Source organism: Colossoma macropomum, unplaced genomic scaffold, assembly GCF_904425465.1.
Source record: "Colossoma macropomum unplaced genomic scaffold, Colossoma_macropomum, whole genome shotgun sequence".
NCBI classification, from domain to species: Eukaryota; Metazoa; Chordata; class Actinopteri; order Characiformes; family Serrasalmidae; genus Colossoma; species Colossoma macropomum.
In genome coordinates, this window is record NW_023494785.1 from 8,490,748 (window position 1) to 8,512,506 (window position 21,759).

Below are 21,759 nucleotides of genomic sequence, written 5' to 3' on the forward strand. Positions count from 1 at the left end.
CAGACTCAAATTCTGGCCATGTTTATGTACACACACAGTAAATTAGTCTCCTAAAAGGGGGGTATATGCCATCTACCTGCATATACGCACCACTACATAGTGACTTAACAATATTAGCAGACTATATATAGGCAATTACTGTCTATATGGGTGCCCTGCGATGGACTGGTGACCTGTCCAGGGTGTATCCTGCCTTCCGCCCAATGACAGCTGGGATAGGCTCCAGCACCCCACCGCGACCCAGAAGGATAAGCGGTTTAGATGATGGATGGATGGATTGATGTCTATATGGGAAATTGCACTTTAAAATGAGAAAGCAACATTAAACTGAGATATTCTGTTTGCCAGTGCTGTATATTAAGGCCTGTATATCACTGCTGTCGGAAGAAAACCTTGTATCTCCATTTTTGTCATTTTTCAGTTTTTGACATAATTTGAAAATAACTTTTGACCCTTACATTGTGTGTAAATTTCATGATGAACGGACTAAAAGAAACGGCCCAAAATGACTTGGAAAAAAGTCCGGTTCCATTGACATACATTAAAAGTAAAGTAGGTTTTTCCTTCTCCTGTAAAGTTACCATTTTGGAGATATGAGGTTTTCTTCTGACAACAGCGATATGTATATTATGGCTATTATGGCCTGTACTAAAAACTGCACTTTCAAAAGAGAAAACTTCACTAAACTGATATTTTTTTGTCTGCCAAGGACACTTGGCTGCCAGCGGAATGGTCATGGTGTGGGTGCAGCGCACACTGCGATTCTGTCCCACAATTTTCCAAACTGCAGCAACGCAAAACTCACAACACCGGCACAAACGCAGCTCCCACCTGCTCCAGTTCAGCTCACACACAGCAGGCACAAATACTCTTTTTGTGGGGATTTTTATTTTGGAAAGAATGAAACTGAAGCATACGTCTGGCAGGCTCAGCATGTACAGGCCTCGAAAAATAAAAGGGGGGAAAAAAAAATCTCTTCATCTCTTAAAAAATTCAGGGTTCGCTGGCTTCCGGAGACCTGCGGGCTATAAGGCAACATATGAGCTTTTATCAGCCAAAGCCCAGGCAGTATTGCAGGCTGTGGTGCGGCTAGCCAGCAATAACAATAATAAAAGCTAATATTGAGGCGGGGTTAAAGGCGTAGCCTCTGAAATCCATTCTGCCACCTTTCACTCTCTGTTGAGGCTGGAGTGGGGCAATGGGGTAAAAGAGAGAGGGATAGAGAAGTGGGGGGAGGTGGAGGGAAAGTGACAGAGCGATATGAGAGTCCAGAAGAGGCCCAGGTTCTTTCTGCTCAGTGCTGGTCAGTCACTGTTAAGGTGATAAAGTGAAATATTACAATAAAAGTAAAGAGTGTAAAGTAGCAGAATAAAGAAAAGAAAAACAACACATTAAGCTTGTTTGGGATTTTTACATTAGAAAACGACCAGAGAACTTTATTTAAGGCACAAAATAAGCACATTCATTATTGAATATTATTACAGAATCAAATTTTAAAGGATTTACATCCAAAAAAAATAAAACTGACAATTTAATTTAAAATTAAGTCGATTGGTCTATTCATGTCAAATGTTCTTTCATAACAACTGATGCAAGGTTTAACAAGCTTGAATCTCAGGAAGAATTCCATTCAACATAATGAAAAATGTAGTACACAATTAAGATTTTGTCAAAACACAAAATACATAAATTGTGCTTTATTCATTTCAAATGATATTTATTTTGATAGTGTGTGAAAGGTCACACTATTAAGGTAGAGCAGGTGTAGATTTTTGTTTTGTAGTCACAAATTTTAGGGATAGAAGTTGATTGATTTTCTAAACTGGACATTCACCAGTTAAGCTAAGGAGTTGCTAGGCTGTTGCTATGGTATCCTTTAGGTGGTTGCTGAGGTGCTGCTAGGATGTTGCGATGCTATCACAGGTAGTTGCTAAGATGTTGCTAGGCTGTTGTTATAGTATCCCGGTTGGTTGCTAAAGTGTTGCTAGGCCATTACTATGGTATCCCTGGTGGTTGCTGAGGTGTTGCTAGGCCATTACTATGGTATCCCAGGTGGTTGCTAAGGTGTTGCTAGGATGCTGCAATGCTATCTCAGGTGGTTGCTAAGGTGTTGCTAGGTCATTGTTATGGTATTCCAGGTGGTTGCTAGGGTGTTGCTAGGCTGTTTCTATGGCATCCTAGGTGGTTGCTAAGATGTTGCAATACTATCAAATTTAGTTTTCAAGTTGCTTCTAGGCTGTTACTTTGTTATCTCTTATCAAGCCAGCTTAATGATCTCATGATAAGAGATGTTAAACAAAGTAGAGATGATAAAAATGCTCAGTATAAAACTCAAAACCTGCTTTAGGTGGCTAAAAAACTTTTATCTCCTTTTCTTTTCCAATTACAGTTTATTAACATGCTTAAAACTCGACAGCACAAAACAGCAGATCTGTTTATTGTTATGAAGTCACAGTCACAGGTTTTACTGCTGTTACCATCAGAGAAGGCACACTGTTAGTACAGTGCAGGAGCTGTAGGGCAACAAGATCAAAACATTTTACTAAATTAAAATTGTAAACGTAGTTTATAATGGCAGTTTTCAGAGCCAGTGTTCTAATACTTGTTTGGAAATATAGACGAGTGTTGAAAGTCTATGTATTGCCATTCCCGAAAGTGTGTCCAGCCTTACAAGAGTTGCTAACAGTTGCATGAGCGAACGGGTCATGGACAGGTTTATTCATCCTTATCCTCTAAAATGTGGGACTATGTATTAACAAGGCCGGGATTCCTATTTGGTTCACAGAATGTGGTTAAAGTATAGATAAAATACTCTGCACAGTGCAGTGTACTGTGAGCCCAGGCTGTGGAAAGAAAAAAAGAAAAAGAAAAACAGAGTGTGATCTCTGAAAAGAGAGTCAGGTAGAGCATGAATCAATAGATGAATTAAATAACTGCTGAAAACAAATCTTGGAGAATGACTAAGTATCTGCGGGCGAGAAAAAGGGGCCTAGCACAAAGCCAATGCAATGAGTTATGTTCTTTCTCTCTCTCTCTCTCTGCCTCTCTCTCTCTCTCTCTCTCTCTCTCTCATACACACAGCTATAATAACTCCACACAATCCATCATAGAGCTCCTGTGTTTCTAAGGCTCCAAAATGGTCCCAGGAAGCCGGCCAGGGCCTATCTCTCTCTCTGAAGATTAATGCTCGCTCGTCCACCATGCCCATACCTGGTCCAGTAGTTACCCAACCTTCACTGAGGGCTCACTGAGGAATCCAGCACATTCAGTAATGCTCTGTGTTCTCTGTCCCACAAGAGCGGCGCTGCTTTGCCCTGGGGCTCGACTGATACGATAAGATCTTTACACCCTAAGGATTTATTGATGTAGGCAAAAATCTTGCTGTGCATGAACAAATAATGACTTGTTTAATATAGCATTAAGTAACATGTTATAACACAAAAAAGTCTTAATACAAACAGAAATGATGAAAAAAAGCTGAGTAAAGGGAAAAAAAAGAAAACGGATAAGAATTGTGGAAAGCTCCACCCCCTCACTATTTATTTGAATTAAAGACCCAGTTTTCTTTCTAAGTAGGTAAATTTTGGTACTGTGACCACAATTCGACCACATCCATAGAAAGTATGTTCTATGAATAACGTTCCTGTCCATTAACTGACTCATCTATTTCGCCAGATTTATCCTGTTTCAATTTCAACTGGGCAGTCCTAATCTTGGGTACAGCTCAAGTAAGCTTGACCCCTCACCAATTACATGGCTGACGTACACATAGCTTTTACAAAACTATCCCACAGTCTCTCTACAAGTCAGTGAAAGCTTCTAGCAAGCGAAATCTAACCTAGCACGCATAATGGAGTAACTGTTCATTCTTTTGTCCACTCGTTCGTCTAACCTATGCGTATGGATCCAACAATAAAGTCAATAAGTCTTACTTATTTTAAGCCGTCGACACATAAAAGCTGAAAAATGTTTTTAGCGAGTGGACACAGCGAGGCAGTTTGCCACAATCTGCATGTCGTCACCGTCCAAAAAAAAAGCAAACATCTCCAAAATAGTAATTTTACAGAAAAAGGCGAAAACATTTTTAACTTTTAATGTAAGTTAATGTCAACAAATTTAATAAACCGTATACTTGGAGCATTTCTATTGGTCCATTCATCATGAAATCAAGAAAGGTTCACACCATGTACAGGCCAGCTGCTGTGGAAGTGGTGGAGGGATGTCAATCAAAAGCACTCATTAGAATATAAGGACCACCCCCAGACAGTTCTCAGATGAACCCGAACAGCGTATTATAAACAGTGTTTATTATATTTTCTTTTTTTTTCATTCAAATATTCCTATTTACTACTTAATTTTAATAGCATAGAAGCATTCCAAATATTTTACACTGTGTTCCCTGAAACACAGTGGGCAGATTTACTACGAGTGGTGCTAATTACCAACAGTCTACAGACTGGGCACCTGTAGGAGTGGCCAATTCAGCAGGTTATCTGCTAAAAGCTTCCAAGAAAATGAACACAGGCGCAACTTCATAAACAACATATGACCAGCACGATATAACTATGTGTTTGACTTGTATTTCCAGCAGATAGGAGAAAAAAAGACTTTTTATTCTTCTGTTTCAGGTTCCAGTGGAGACTCATTAGGTCAAAATAATGACTTATAGCCTCAGATTTTGGTTTAGTGAGTCACAGTTGGAATACAAACTGTCAAATTATTATTTAACCATAACCTGCTCTTCACCATCTATTATAAAATCTACCCAGAGTTTTTGGAAATTTTCTAAAACCACTTGTTTATTCACATGAAGAATAAGGTGACATGGCAGGCATTTATAGGTGTTTATCTTTACATCTAAAATAAACACGTTTGATAAACTCTCTAAATTCTCTCTGAGCACAAAAAGTGCCAGCCATGTTAGCACAAAAGCCAGACAAGCATTTCACAGGCATTAAATAATGCACTATTAAATCAGATTAGGTGCTTTATTAAACTTCTCCCCTCCCAATATTTTGTGCTTTGAGAGGGAAACTCATGTAAATGCACCTGCAATGAGACAAAAGCATGACATGACACTTTTTAACACCAAAATAGACTCTAACAAAATAGAGTTTGTGACTGTGCTAAACATTAGCAAATCTGCTCCTAAGAACTTTGACAAGAACTGATAACTGACAACTGACAATCATATCACTTAGTAAAGCACTATTAGCACTTATTTAATTGTTGGCAATTTAATTATTCATTCATTCATCATCTAAACTGCTTATCTTCCTGGGTCATGGGTGGTGCTGGAGCCTATTCCAGTGCTCATTGGGTGGAAGGCAGGATACACACTGGACAGGTTGCCAGTCCATCGCAAGGCAGACACACAGACACAGTCACACAGTCACACAGTCTCACAATTTAGCATCTCTAATTGACCTGACTGCATGTCTTTGGACTGTGGGAGGAAACCCACACAGACATAGAGAGAACATACAAACTCCACACAGAAAGGACCCTGTTCACTTGGCCAGGTGATCAAACCCAGGCCCTTCTTTGTGAGGCGACAGCGCTACCCACTGCCCCACCATCCCACCCACAACTTAAACCAATGTAGGCCAATATTAGGCTAGTCTAGTCAAGTCAAGTCAAGTCAAGTCAAGGCAAGTCAAGTCAAGTCAAAGTTTATATATATAGTGCTTTTCTACAACAGGTGTTGTCACAAAGCAGCTTTACAGAAAAATCCAGGTCTGAGCCCCCCATGGGCGTCGCCAATGGCGACAGTGGCAAGGAAAAACTCCCTAAGAGCCTGAGGAAGAAACCTTGAGAGGAACCAAGACTCAAAAGGGGAACCCATCCTCCTCCGGTCAACACCAGATAGCAAACAATAACAGCAGAGAATGAGATTTAACCATCAGTATAAGACACAGAAAAGGGGAAAAGCAGGAGAAGCAATGAAGTCTTTTGAGGATTATTAGTTATCAGAATTTTCAGCTAGTTTAAATTAGTATCAATCACAAAACGTTCACATTGTTCGAGGCCTACTTTGTTCCCAGAATAAAGCAAAGGCAAACGTCCCGCACAGCTCTGCTCCACACTCACCCCTCACTGTTGCACTCTGCGACTGTTTAGATCAGTCTGCCGCTGGGAGAAAAAGGAGAGCGCACTAATTTCCCTCAATATCAGCATGAAATTGTTGCATACGTTCCTCTCTTGCTGCGTGTAGAAGTAGTAGGGAGGCCTGGAGGCTCTTCTGCTTTCAGAAGTGAAATCATTATCAGGATCTTTATGAGAGTGTCTTACTCCAGCCATGCAGACACAAAAGCAAGCGCTGCCGGCACACTAGCAACAGCGCGGGGCGATATTTTTTAACCCAGAGCGGGGGTCAACCCACAAAGCATGTTTGTGTGTGTGTAAGGGAACAAAGTCATGCCATCAAAGGGGAGTGTGAAAGAATCACACCGCGTGAACTCCGCTTGCGCTGCCTGGTGGAGTAAACAACATCATAAACACGGTTTATCTCTGCTTAGCAGCCATGTGGGCGCACTTTGAAACTCAAAGCCAAACTCACATTGTGACGGAAATTGAACTTAATTGTACCATTTCGAGGAATTATGAACATGCTTTCCATCATTGTGGCTGAGAAGTGGCGTTTTTCATGGCGCAATTATTACGACTGTAACTGAGTAGTGTTGAAGAGATGTTACAGATCAATCAGGCACCAACTGAAACCTGCTGATAAAACTGCTTAAGACTGGACAGCTGGACATATGATTGCATATTTTATTGAAGAGACTGAAAAAAAAAGAAGTTGATGAACCTTATTCATCAAAATTTTGTCAGAAACAAGTGCAGATTTGAACGCATTGAATGTGCGACTGATTCATGACACTGTCATACTACATCAAAACGAGTGGTGATTTGAGTGCAACTGATGAATCAGCTTTAGTGCATGGAAAGCAGCACCTGTGCACTGCTACCTTATTTATATATCATTTGCCAAGGACACGCCGCATTCAGCCCTTATAGGTGTACAATTTGCTTTAACGGCCCCCAATTCTTGCAGATACTATGATAGCGAGCCAATAACATGAAAGCACTCAATAGACTCATGAACAGTTGTCCTCATAGGTGGAATTTCAGGTCAAACAGGAAATGCACTGCTCCCCCTACTGGCTAAAGCTTAAATATCTTTACAGTGTTTACACCAACCCACACACACACACACACATTATCTAAGCTGCGTATCCTCCTGGGTCAGGGGTGGGGGCCATTTCAGTGTTCATTGAGTGGAAGGCAGGATACACCCTGGACAGGCCACCAGTCCATCACAGGGCAGTGTTAAAATAACAATTAAGAAGAATAAAATGTGAACAAAATGAACAAAATGTTCAGAGCTTGCTCTGCAATTATTGTCCCAAAACACCTCTACTTGCACAATATTACTGTACTAGGTATTTACTGTATCAGCAGTACAAAGCAGAAGTACAGTCTTTAAATGGACTGTATGGTCCCAGCATTGATTTATATCAGTGTGCACTATCAGTGGTATATACTATAAACCTGTGCCAGTCCAGCATGCAGTGTTTGTGAATATTTCGAGATACTGAACCTGAAATACTGAAACTCAGCGATTTGTTATGCATCCAGTTACTTGTACAAGACTGGTGTTGTATGACTTTGCATTGCCAAGACAGTGAGTCAGAGATCCGTGAGCTCATATAAACATCTCTGTTTTTTATCTCTCTCTCTCTTCCATTTTTGTACAGACTCAACATAAAACTACAATATACATGGTTATAACTGAGAATGCAATTGTTTACAAACCCTTCTTTAAAAATCTGACATCAGTGAGAGCCTCTTGTTTGTAAATGTTTCCAAATATTTTGGTCTTGTGTGAAATCAGAGTCTGTCTTTCATAGAATTACTACTGGCCTATTTAGCTGCTGACATTAGAAAATCTTACCCAGGGTTAACCCCTTTAACAGCCAGTGCCCACTGGCAGGCCCAAAGTTTTATTACACGGTTCTATAAACTTAGAATAGCTCAGATAGTTTGCACTGAAGTCCCTGTAGTTACTGAATAATAAGCCTTAGTGTGTAATAAGCCTGGGATTTTAGAGGGTTAATAAATGTGATGTGGTACTAGTATGCTAACATGACATGCTAATATTTATCAGAATCAACAGTTTTCACAGCATTTTTGCATTTCTGTGACTGACAGCAAGAGACCTGAACGCAGTGGAATCCCATCATAGAAATCATAGAAATAAATCAAAATGAACCAAATCAAAATAGTTTATTCATCATGGAACTGACCAATCACATTCTGCTCCGTGAAAACCATGTGTGATGTTTTCCTCTGATGTGACGCGATTTGAAATAACAAATATAAGTGGGTATGCATAAAAACACAACTCAATATACGGAAACAGACCATAAAAAACAGACAATGGTCAGTATATAATATAAATATTAATACTGTTATTTTCTAATTTTACTCTAACTGCTAATAATATTGATAATATGGATTATAAGTGTGATTATTAATTTAACCCATTTATCCAATTAAATAATTAATTATTTCTTTTTCAGCTCAAATTATACCCTCATCTATGAGATGTGAACTTAATTATACAGAGTCAGAGATGAAACTGTGAAATAAACATATGTTCACTTTATGATGAGATTTAACCGTAAGCAGCTTTGATGACTAAGGGCCAAACTCCAGACATTTCCAAAACATCTTCAAATGTCTGTTTCAAAGTAGACCTCTGAAGTCATGATGTCATTCTGCAGTCAGCGCCATGTTCAGATGCCATTTTTCTCTATGGGAAAAGTGAATGATGTACCTCTTCAGTGGTCTGTGTCTGCTTAACTTCAGTCCTTGGATGTTGAGAGTTATCAATGCTGCTTTGCTACACTAATTAAAATAAGTATACACGTTGCTGACTAATTACAAAGTTAAAGTAGTTCAAATTTTATTTTCATATATGTTTACTTTTATATTATATATATATATATATATATATATATATATATATATATATATATATATATATATATATATATATGAAGAAAGCAATCTGCCTTTTATTTAGTTAGATTTTACTCATTAACATTTAGAAACTAATTCTTTTCTTGTGTGTTTAATTTCATTCTGTAATGTTGGCGATGGCATCTGTACTGCATTTTGATTGGTCACACCTCTATCTTTGGAGGTTTATCAATTATTTTAGACCACAAAAGGATCCCAAAAAGAGAAGAATACAGCCCAACAGGCTGCTGACAGATGCTGGATGTACTAAAAAGTTCCACTAAATTTCTATAAGTAATTTAGTACTTAAGTATTTTTGACCTGGTCTTCTTTAACTCCTACTCAAGACTTCTACTTAAGTTATTATTTCACCAAATTCACAATACTGTTATTTGAGCTTGGGTTTAGGCTACTTTAGCCCCATCTGACAGTTACTTATGTACTGAATTTGCATTTACATTTGATTTACACTGTGTTTTAACAGTTTTGAGTCTGCACATCTGACTTTTTCCCACTGATTTTGATGTCATCAAATGATAAACACAATGTAAAGAATTTTTCTTCAGTCCAAAACAAGAATGTACAAACAACAACTTTCAATCATTTTCTAGTCACAATAAAATATCTCATTTTCTACAAACACAAACACAAATGTAGTGCAGATTGAAAGCTTAGCATCTGCACTTTCTCTTATTCATTTGAAAGTGCAACATGCTCTTAGTATCACCAGCAATAACTGTAAGTTTAAAAGGGAAATTCCACAGATAGAAAAAAAATTGCATAATTCAATTGTTAAGATATAAATAAACTCATTCAGAAATGCTCTGCTCTAGAGAAACTTACTGAGTCAGAATTTTTCACAGTGGTAGTGATTGGAACCAGACGTCTGAAATGCCTTTAAAAGCTCCCTCTCAGAAAATTCCTATGCAAAATGGTTATTATATTGTCTGATGATTAAGACACTGTTTATGAAGATTTTGGCCTATTTTTTTTATCTATTCTTGGTGGAGAGGTAGATGCAGGACGTTGAGAGGAAAAATAGATTTTACCATTATTAGCATTACATATAAGAAGACATGTGGACTCACTGGTAGTTGGGGATAGTAAATAAAGTGGCCATATTTGTGTTGTGGACATGGTGACCTCTGGTTCCTATCACCACCACTGTAAAGAAATCTGAGTTGGTAAGTTTCTTTACAAACTATTTCATATCAAATCATTCTGAATTATGTTGTTTACATTTCAATGACTGAACTGTGTAATTCACTAATGGATTTGGTAGAGGGGTTAAAGGAATAGGCTCCATATTAGATCTTACTCAGTATGGTTTGTGGAGCCATAACAAACTGTGCAGAGAAACAGGCCTTTCTGCAGTCTGTGCTGGCTATAACCGTTTTGCCTGAAGAAATCCTGTATCAATATCCAACCCAGATCCTGGTTGAACTTAATATATCCCAGCACTGAATAAGTTTTGCTTTACACACACTCTTTATGAGAAACGATTTACTCTGGACACACTTTGTTTGCTCTAGACTGAACAGTTTCCAGATTATCTATTTATTTTTAAATCCATGTTGCGTTGAGGAATAGTTCTCAAAGAAAATATATATTTCAGATTTTGTACTATTTTACCATCATAAGCACAGCATGCAAAAACTCAGAAGACACATGCAGGTTCTGGACCTGGAGATGCACTGATACCACTTTTTCCCTTCCAATACTGATACCAATACCGAAACTGATACTAACTCTGTCTAAACTAACTCACCTACGAGTCCTGATATTTATACAATAAAATTTTTTAAAATATTGTATTTTGGTAAAATCTATGTTCTGCGTCACAAATAACACACACTCAGCTTGGCTAGATGGCATTTACTGGTTGGATTATATTTATTAGATGCTTAAGAAAACATTTTTGTGTATTTACTGTATATATTTGGTATTTACTATTAAATAACTAGTAATAAGAACCATTTTTAACAACCTAAGTAAAAACAAAATATCTTTATTGTCCAGAACAGTTAAAAACAGAACTGAACAGTATACAAATAAACTTGTGGTGTTTACACATCAGCACTCAGTAGCTTCTCTGGCCAAAAACGGAGCTGAATGTTGTTTTACAGCCACATTTCTCAACTTATTTGTCTCAAATGTGCATCTTGTTCACTTGTGCTGCATCTCTGAGCAACAGTTCAGTAAATATCACCGTTGTTCACGCTGTCAGTATCGATGACGTTCAGTGTTTGGTTGAAGCAATGGGCCGTGAGACCCCGCTGCTGTGTGATACAGCTGATCAACGGAGGGGCACCGCAGGCAAGGCTAGTGGACGCACAGGCCCGGCTAGCAGGCTGCTATGCTAAAGGCTAAATCGAGACTAAAGGCTAATATTACGCCGAGAGTCCGGCGGTTCCTTCCACTGTCTTATTAACATTAACTCAGACTGTGAGTGACCACACAGCAGCAGACGAGTGATTACTAAAAGAAGCAGCTCAGCCATTCAGGTCAGCAGCTCTGTTAGCATGTTCTTCTCACCAAAAACTGCCGTTACAGATTCTACCATGAGCATTTTTACTGCTGTTTGTCATCTCACACTGCCAGTGTGTTGTGAAGTTGTCTATTGGTGCATACACATGCGTCAGAAATTGCTTTGTGGTATCGGTCATAGGTATCGGTATCCCCATCACCAAAACCGATACTGCGTTTAAGTGCCAGTATTGGAGGTGATACCGATACGGTATTGGTGCAACACTAATTGCATCACAGCCCCTGCCTCCTATCACCACTACTGCAAAGAAATCTGAGTCTGTAAGCTTCTCGACAATTAATTGTTTCACATCAAACCACTCTGAATGACTTCGTTTACAACTATTGAATTATGCAGAAATAAAAAAGATGCTCAGTTTCCCCTTTCAAACGTTTTTTCTTCTGATTTCTATTGAATAAAATCTACATCTTCTGGTGTGTCTGTCTGTGTCTCTACCTCACACTGGCAGAAAAAGACAAAAAGCAGCTATTTATGAAAATCCATAAATTTGCATGAAACCTGTTTCCTTCATGAGTTAAATGAAAGGCAAAGGTCATTGCCAGTAAAGTCATTTACATCCCATTAAGCTAAAAGAGGCTCATGAATTGATCCTTCATAAGCTGCTGCTGCATTACTAAATGTTTGAAAATGAAATGAGGTCCAGATCTCGCTGTTGATCGCCAGGAGCATTAGCAAATTATGATTAACAGTAATTTCCCGCATACTCAGAATAGCACGGACATTTCAGTGGTGTTAATATCACTGTGAAGTCTGCAACACAATGCGGTTCGCTCTGAAGAATGAAGCTCGGTGCAAAAAATATCCACCGAGAATCATCTGTGGATTGTTCGACTACCTGTGTGGGTCATTCTAGTATCAGCGCTAAGCCACTGGAAAATGTTCTAGCATTACAGCACCATCTGTCCTTCAATCTGCAACAGAACTTTGTAATTAGATATGCAAACGCAGCTTTGATAAGATCAGCGCAACTTAAAATGGCATAGAAAATTTAAAAGCTTAAATCATTCATCACCAGAAGGCTTACATTCATCAAACAGAGCGCTCTGAAGAAACTGACAGCTGCTTACGAACAGCCTCACAGCATCCGGGCTTTAGCATGGTTCTACATCCTACTGTTATCCAACAGCCACGGACTCTGATAGAGATATAAAAATACATTTTAGATGCAAAAAATGATCCGTGCAAAAGTCATAGACCATCCTTTGTTTAATTTACAGTCAAAATGGCTATTTTAACTACACAGAATCCTGAACGACTGAATATTATATCAAATCTATCAGTATTAGTGTCTATTAGTCTGTCAGTATCAGTACCAGTAATACTTTTGTGCACTTATTGCCACTTTAACTCTTCCATCATTCAAATCTTAAAACCAACCAGTTACAGTTGTGTCCTTCCAAAAAAAGCAGCTCCCTAGATCACTGACATGATGTTCCCCTTCAAACAGACACTCGCATTCACACAACCAACTACCCAAACTCACCTCAGCTGCCTTACAAATTTCTGAAATGGCTAAAGGAGATATTTCTGAAGAGATTAGATCTCAGATTGATTAAGATAATCAACTTGCCTAAGGATGAGGAAACTACAAAACTGTAGTTCAAAAAATGATCCTAACAACTGTGCTAAACCTAGTAGACCACCAAAACTGGCCCCATCAGATAAACAGCACTTAAAGCTGCTTCAGATCTGAAAAAGTCCACAGGTGTTTCTGTCCATCCTCCCACTGTTAGAAGACAACTCAGCTTTATAGGTCTGAAAGGATGTGTAGCTGTCAAGAAGCCCTTGCTGATAAGTCTAATTTTGTAATTGGAAGTGACTGAAGAAAAGACTGAACTTTGGAATGTGGAAAAATATCCCCGCAGTTTTTTTTTTTGAAAAACGGAAAGTGAGTCTCCTTAAAAGAATGGAAGCTGTAATAAAGGTAAAGAGTGGACACACTACATACTGAAAAAATGACATTATATTTAGTTGCTTTGTGTCATTTTCTGTTAAATGTTTTCTCCTTTTTTTTCTGATGCTGAAAACTAAACTTAACGAACCAAACGGCCGTTTGACTGGAAATTAATTAAATGAAAGGTCTCTCCCTTTTGCGCGGCAGTAAATTTTTTATGTGGTTGAAAACCAGAGCAAATTTTTTGGTCTCAATTGTGACACTTAAACTCAAAGTCTTAAATAACCAGTACCGTAGCACTGGGGAGGAACCAGTCATTTTTTAAGCTTTTGGTTTCTGTTTTTTACATCTCATTTTCTTAATTTTAATTCGTTTTCTTCATAAAGATTTTTTATAATATGCTAATCTCATGCCAAAGATTAGGTTTGTATACATTTTACATCAGCGGTGTCCAATTTTACCCACAAAAGGCTGGTGTGGCTGCAAGTTTTCAATCCAACTAAGCAGGAGCTCATCTGATATCTGAGACCAACTGAATAAAGAAGGGGAATCTGGTCTGCTCCAGCTTGTTTGGAATAAAAACTCACAGCCACACTAGCTTTGTGGGGATACGATTGGACATCCCTCTTTTATGTATTTTTGTTATTGCAACCATGATGATGTTTTATGCTCTGATTTACCAGTTCAACAAGTTTTGCTGTGATATACTTAAATAGAAGGTGCCTCAGGTTCCCAGTGGCACAAAGGCATAACAGTTTATTATTTTCAGAAGATTCAAATTTCTGCAAATTACCAATTAAGAAACTTGATATTTGTCAGAGTGTTATATGCAATATTTTCACTTACATGGTAAAACCAAGGTGTTGTTGATATCAGTCAATATATCAGCTAACTGATATATCGAACAGGCCCGAATACGTAATTTGAGTGATATAAATACATATTTCAGATGCAAAAAGATTTGTTTTTTTCTGTTTTCATGATGTTGCAATCCAGAACATCTTTCTTTTCTATGCGTAGCTCCTCTGAGGAAAGGTGTGTACAATATTACCAAAAGAGTAGAGCTCAATTGCATTACTCCAAATATTAGATTTGCAGGATGAATCCATGCAACACACATCAACTTTCAAACGATTTATGGTCTGAAGGCAAGATGTTGTTTTTAATATTCCTTTTCTCATGCAGCAGAAACTGTTATATCTGTCTGACTCAACCTTAACGTTATCAGCCATGTCCCGAGCGCAGCCGAATATATTACGGCTCCTCTCACGTTGCTTCATCTGGCCATCTGATGTTCAAATAAACAAATATCCAAGCAGCGGCTGCCTGCTAGGTTTAAATAAGATTATTCACAGCATCTGATTCAAGAGGGCCCCTGTTTGCTGTTGCCTTTACTGGATGAAACGAGCCAATAAGGGGCCAGCGGGCTGCGGCCTGACCCGGTTAGGGCTCCCTCTGAGGGGCCGAAATTGAGGGGGCCCTGCGGTTCAAAGATGGATCCACATTAATATTCCACCGGCGCTTGTAGGAGTCTGAAACATCCAATAGATGTTCAGAGAGCAAGGAACAGAGCCCCTAGTGTTTCTGTCAAGTTTGCGTGTCTCTGCTAGCCTGCCACAAATACTTGGGCCGCCTGCGTCTGGATCTTTGAAGATAACAGCCTTATTAATAAACAAGCCCTGCAATTACTCTGAGATAGGCACATATGCAGAGAGAGAGACAGAGAGAGAGAGAGAGAGAGAGAGAGAGAGAGAGTCAGGATTAGGCCACATTTCACTGAAGTCTAAATTGATGAGCTGTGGTCCTCAAAGGAGGATCATGATAGTGATCCTGCAGTAACCTCTCACAGCCGCCACACGCACACGTGCACCCAGACTCAGAGCAGATAAAGCGCTTGATGTAAAATATAAATGTCACAGTCATGCCACTGCTAAGCAACACCAGTCGAGCTGTCACAGCCGCTGAGTTCATCACACCAGCCCAGCTGCAGCTTTATGCTTTACCATTCAGATCCAGCAGCATTCAGAACAGAGTCACTCGATTAAAGGGGGGGACTCCACCAATTAGCAAAAAAATCAGCATAAATAACACGTTGGGATGTAAACAAAGTCATTCAGAGTAGTTTGATGTGAAATGGTGGTGATGGCTACCAGGCATCTAAAGCCTCTTAAAGCTCCCTCACAGAAAGTGCAGCATGAAATCAATATTGCATTATGAATCAGAAGTTTCCAAGTTTGGTTTATTTCAAAGTTTAGTTTTATGGCACTTTGTGACATTGCCAAGCAGCTCTATAGATAATCCAGGTCCAAGCACCAATGAGCAAGCCGAAGTCGACATCGGTAAGGAAAAAGAGCATGAGGAAGAAACCTTGACTCAAAAGGGGAACCCATTCTTCTCTGGTCGACACAAGGGTAATGATTTATTTTGAGCGGTCCTTTGTAGATGACTAACAAACTATTAACAGATTATCAGTAACACATCAACAACATATCAGTGAAGTAGCAGTAGTGAAACATCTGAATACAATGAAGTAAATATCTTGTAGATGTTCTGTTGATACATTACTTACATTAAGTAGATGTGTTGTTAATGTGTTACTTCCATTACGCAAAACCTAACCTTACCAACCTTACCCAATCCCAACCCTAACCCTGGCCCTAATCCTAACCCTAACCTTAACCTCCACCCAAAACCTAATCCTAACCCTCATATGTTTTTGACTGAGAGTCTGTTGAGTGTTTGTTTCATCTAAACAGGATCACTCGAAATAAAGTGTCACCGGCACCAGATAGCAAAACAATAACACGAGCAATATGAACAGAGGATAAGATTTCACAGTTCTTATAAAATATTAAATATGGAGACAAATGAAAAAAGGAGCCAGCCTGTCATTGGACAGAAGTATTTAGATTAAACAGTGTTAACTAAAGACTCTTGATGCTGAACAGTGTAACAGTAAGAAATAGATCTATGAGAATCAACCACTGTTTCCAGTGAAAACCAGTGACTGACTAATGAATATGCTGCCTACAGTAGTTCTGAGGTTTTTTTGTGCTTAAAAAACTCTAAATTAAACCATTTCACATCAAACCACTCTGAAAAATTCTATCTCCATCTAAAAAAAGTGGAATTCTCATTACCAAAGCCTTTTAACCCTTTAATAACGAGACAAAAGAAGCGTCTGTTTCTGCCTCCTCCGTTAATTACGTGATTGTTGAACAATGTTCTCATATTTTCTTTGATATATAAAGAACATCGTCTGACAAAGTTGGAAATTTGTAATTTTTTGTGTCAACGACTACCACTTTGAGCCTGTTACACTGTGAAAGTGACAGCAATAAACACCACAAAAATACAAAATACGGTAACACTTTATTTGGATAGTCCAATTTAAATGCTTTGTAGATGATTTTCTTTAACTCTAAACTTGCTCTAATCCTAACCCTAACCTTAACCTCAACCCAAAGCCTAAACCCAACCCTCATCCTGGTCCAAATCCTAACCCTAACCCCACCACTGTTTAGAATCAACTGAGTTTCAACAGATAGTTTGTTAACAATTTGAACATCTGTAGATGATCTGTAGGGGATTATTCAAACAGTGTGAGACCCAAAATATTAGCAAGATTCAGCAAAACCCGACGCAGCACAATTCAGCAGAAACAGGCAGAACGTCTTCAAGTGACAAAAAAGGCATCCTTTGCTCCTTACAACCTGGACATATAGGCTATTTTCCATTTTGGAAAAGGGAAAGTGGTGTTTTACCGCCTCGTTCAGGATCTGAAACTTTTTGACTGCCTTCACAAATCGCTCTGATGCCTGCTACTCTGTTTGGCCTGATTTTGGAGATGCAGCTCCTCACATAAAGAAAACTAAACCTTCTGACTTTTATCAAAAGGGCACAGCTGCTGGGACACAGCTGACACGTCCTGTTTACTTGTTTTCATGACAGGCCTACACAGACAACAGTGATTGGTCGAGTGAGTTGATGTTGCGAATCCAAATCCAACAGTGACGAATGAGAAAATGTCATATTTTCACCATCTAAAAAATGGCATTTGGTGTTCATGATATAATCAGTTACACGTGTTCAAATGCATGCTCTGTGTCTAAGTGCTTTAAATCTCAATCAATCAATTAAATAATCAATCAATCAAATCAATAATAATCATTTCCACAGTGATGTGAGATCACAAAGGCAGCTTGGAGCTTTTTTATGCAGTGCTAGAAAACACAGAAGCACACAGAAAACTCCAGTTCCACATGCTGATCCATTTTACTATGACCAACATGGACATGCCTGTTCGCCGATTACTCTGAGGACAGATTTTAAAGAGTTAACCTTTTAAAGCCAAAAACTTTTTAACAACAAAAAATGTTATTAATTTTGCCGTTTAATGTGGTCTCCTCTGTTAATCTCGATTACTTAGCAGAAGCGCAAAAATGACATGAATAAGAATGTTATATATCTGTTGTGTTTTATTGTTACTCTCATTATACAAATCAATAATAAACTTTTCTGATCTGAACTGCGCTCTGAATTTGAGTGATATCTGAGCTATCTGAGTTTGTGCAGCTGTTAAAAAAAAAACAAAAAACAAAACAAAACAAAAAAAAAGTGTATTTAACAATAAAGGAAGCCCTCTGTATCTTTTATACAGTGATGGAAAGCACAGCAACACACAGAAAGCCCTAATTCCACATGCTGATATGTTTCACTGTGGCTAACTCCACTGGCAGTGGATTCAAACAAGTTTAATTGTCCATGACCAAATTCTCAGGAAGGACACTTAGCTCGACAGGGTTAAACCGGACAATATATTAAGTAAGGTAGGGTCAGTGTGCAGGTTAGTGTGAGTTCTGCAATGCCCTGCTCTTTGTCCACAGCTTTTAAATTTCCAGCGCATTCTCAAGCCAAATCAAGTCAAGTCAAGAGGCTTTCATTGTCATGTATGTACAAGTACACAGTGGAGTGAAATTACGTTACTCCAGGAACAGCACAGTGCAACATGGAACAAAATAGTACAAAGTGCAAACGTGCAGACGTAAGTGTGCAAAAAATGTATACTAGAAACAGTGCAATAAATATGATAATTAAAACAGGCATTAGACACAGTAAACAGACAGGACAGTGCATCACACTGAGGTAGTGGTATAAGGCGCAAATAATATTTAACATGCTGTGATCTGTGAGTTTACATAGTCAGATTCTTAGTCTTTTTGCAACACTTTGGCAAATAATTGAATTAACCTAAGTAATAGAAACATATACCACCAATTAGCATTGTGCAAACTGCATGTCTAAATCAGACACACCTACCTCAAACTTGCCTAAACATTTTAGTTAACAGCATGTCACACAGTGTGAGAAACCACATAAACAAGTTTGTATGAGATCACTTAACATCTCAATAGCCACATTTACATGCAGCCTGATAATCCATTAATAATCCAACTAATAGTTCAGAATAGCATGTCCATGTATACATCTCAATCAGAACAGACTAGTCAACTAATATTATTGAGGCCATTCAGAGTACAATTTAGTGGGCAATCCTGTAAATAATCTGTTAAATAGAAGAATAATAGCAACATAAACGCCTGTATCTGCATCATAGCGAAAGTCTATAACGGTCAACATGGCGGGAGCAGAAACTGGTCTGCAGAGGAGACGAAGTTTATGCTCTGATCTTTAAAAGACGGCGGTGGGACGGACGTCCAGCTTATGTGTCTCAGAACACGACGTCTTCCTCTCGGCCTTCTTTAATAAAGACATGTGAAGGACGTTTTCCTGAGTCTGACATCATTTTAAAGCAATTAAAAACACAATCACTGCTCACTGCTGCTCGTCTCACTCTGACTCGAACTCACATGATGCTCGTTTTCATGGTAACGTCTACACTAAGCAGTGCTCTATGTTTTTGGATAATTTTGGATCGGATTAGTTCTAGTGTGCATGTAAACGAAGATTTTCCATCAGATTGCTGAGTAGAGTGAGCATAGAAACACCTCAGTCTTAATCTATAACGGGAATGTGTTTAATAGGATTGGCAAAACTCTTTGCATGTAAACACAGCCAACGTGTGCATAAGTTAACTTTGGATACCAAACTTCTTTGGGCTGATTTTTTATTTATTTATTTTTTGGCCAAACTATTCCTTTAAAGGTTCATGAAACAGTATGTCAGAAGGTGGGATCTAATCCTGCTGTCTCTGTGTTGATGGATGAAATAACTCAGGAGAATCCATACCTCTCGTCATTACGATGCCCGCCAGGCCTTTGTGGCACGTGTGAGCCAGAGAGGAGCAGCCAATCAGCTCGCTGTACTTCTCTCGCACCAAATGAAACACAGCGTCTGCAAAGTCCTGCAACACACAATGCACAATGCATCAGTTCTCTGTAAAGAAGCGCACAGTCATGGTGACCTGTTGGTGAAGTCCCAATCAGTGTTTGCCCAAACAACACCCCTCACGCCTAATTACATTCGTATGCAAAAGTTGGTCAAATTACATGTTTTGTTGATTTTCTAAGTGGAAATAAGATGATACATCATCTACAATGAACAAACTTAAATAAGATATTGTATTTGTTTTCCATAATATGTTAAATGCAGTAAATAAATAGTTATTGCACATTACAATGTGCAGACGTGTTTCTGTAGAGGATGTGTTAACTTTTTTCACAAAACAAAACACATCATTTAACTCAAACTTTTGCATATGACTATTTGAGTTAACATATTTGCAGAGTGGATGCTGTTGTTTAATAGCTTTCTTTTAAACTCCAGCAGCACTGCTGTGTCTGATCCACTCGTACCAGCACAAGACACACTAACACACCACCACCACGTCAATGTCACTCCAGAGCTGAGAATGATCCACCACCTAAATAATAGCTGCTCTGTGGGGGTCTCAAGTTGGTTGCAGATAAATTTATTAAAGTATTCTAAAATGTTAGTCTTGTGCAACTTTATTTTTTTTTTCAGGTAGTATAATGCTAGGAAGCTTTTACATGTCCAGAACAATGACAGAACTGTACATGATTTCATAATAACTCTCTATAACTTTGAGAATATATAAAATCCAGAATGTTTTTATATTTTCTATTTTAAAAAAGTGGTGAATAAATGCTGAGGCAGATAACATCACAAAACTACTATAAACTTCAACTTCTTTTGGTTAGGGTTCCCAAAATATGTGGAAATATGAACAAAATGCCTTTTCTTGTTTACTTTGGAGTATTTTTGGAGTAATTTACATTGTCAAATATTTTATTATGTATTAAAGCACACAAAAAACAAAATGTATTAACATGACAAGTGGGCCCAAAATTTGGAACAGTAGTGCACATTCCATATAGACAGACAGCACTTATGACTTTTCCCCCCTTTGTTTTGATATCAACAAATGACAAAAACATAGCAAAAATGAAAAACATGCAAAACGAGATGAAGCTTTCATCATAATAAAATATCTTCTACTTAAAATATGATATAATCCATATCAATATGGACTGAAAGCTGCACTGTACAGTTTCCCTGCCTGTTACTCCAAGATATGATAAATTGCAGTGTATAAAATTACCATGCTTTTGGCACTGCAGGCAATCAGTGCAACCTACAGTTATCAAAGAATGGCTTAATAAACTCTTTATTTGCAAGGTCACACTGTAATGCACCCCCGGGTGACTGTCCAGTGTTGAGCAGTCGCTGCACTAATTCTCGTATAGTGTACCGCTTTGTTAGAGTAATTGGTTGGAGAGAACCAGCTTGCGTTTGTGGATGAATTTTTGTCTGAGACACTTTCACTAATGAAAGCGAGGCGATTTGTTTAGTGACATCTGAGCTCTCCGTCCACTGAACCATCTGTTCACTGCTGAGGGGGGTGCGGTTTGTGCATGCGTGCATGCGTGTGTGTGTGCGCGTACGTGTGTAGGGCAGAGCAGTGGCCGCTGGAAAACTCAGCCAGCTGAAAAATAGTCTGGCCTCTGTTCCCGAATTCACAAAATGGGTGCGTCCCAATCCTGCCCAGACTGCAGGACAGATGTTCAAACAACCTGTGTGAGCACACATACACACTTCTCACCACATTCAGCCTCTGGTTCAAAGAGTATATGCTATTACGTGTAGCAATTAGCAGCTTAGGCCCCAGTGGGGACACTAGGGTTGCCAGACTGCAGTCCGGTGTAACGAAAATAGTTGATGCTGTCAAAAACTGACGCGAGATTCTCGCAGGGTGAACTTCTCACATGCAGAACTGTCAATATTAAAAGCTGATGCTGAAAAGTGCTGACAC

At 38.7% G+C, this 21,759-nt stretch overlaps 1 protein-coding gene across 1 annotated transcript in view; it reads right to left on the reverse strand.

Annotated features, from left to right (window-relative positions):
• The window catches only part of adarb2 (adenosine deaminase RNA specific B2 (inactive)), a 275,159-nt gene that overhangs the window by 34,376 nt on the left and 219,024 nt on the right, over window positions 1-21,759 (reverse strand). The window contains exon 4 of the mRNA XM_036582349.1: window positions 19,716-19,830. Within this exon, the coding sequence (XP_036438242.1) occupies window positions 19,716-19,830 (115 nt within the window). The remainder of the gene's footprint in view (window positions 1-19,715; window positions 19,831-21,759) is intronic.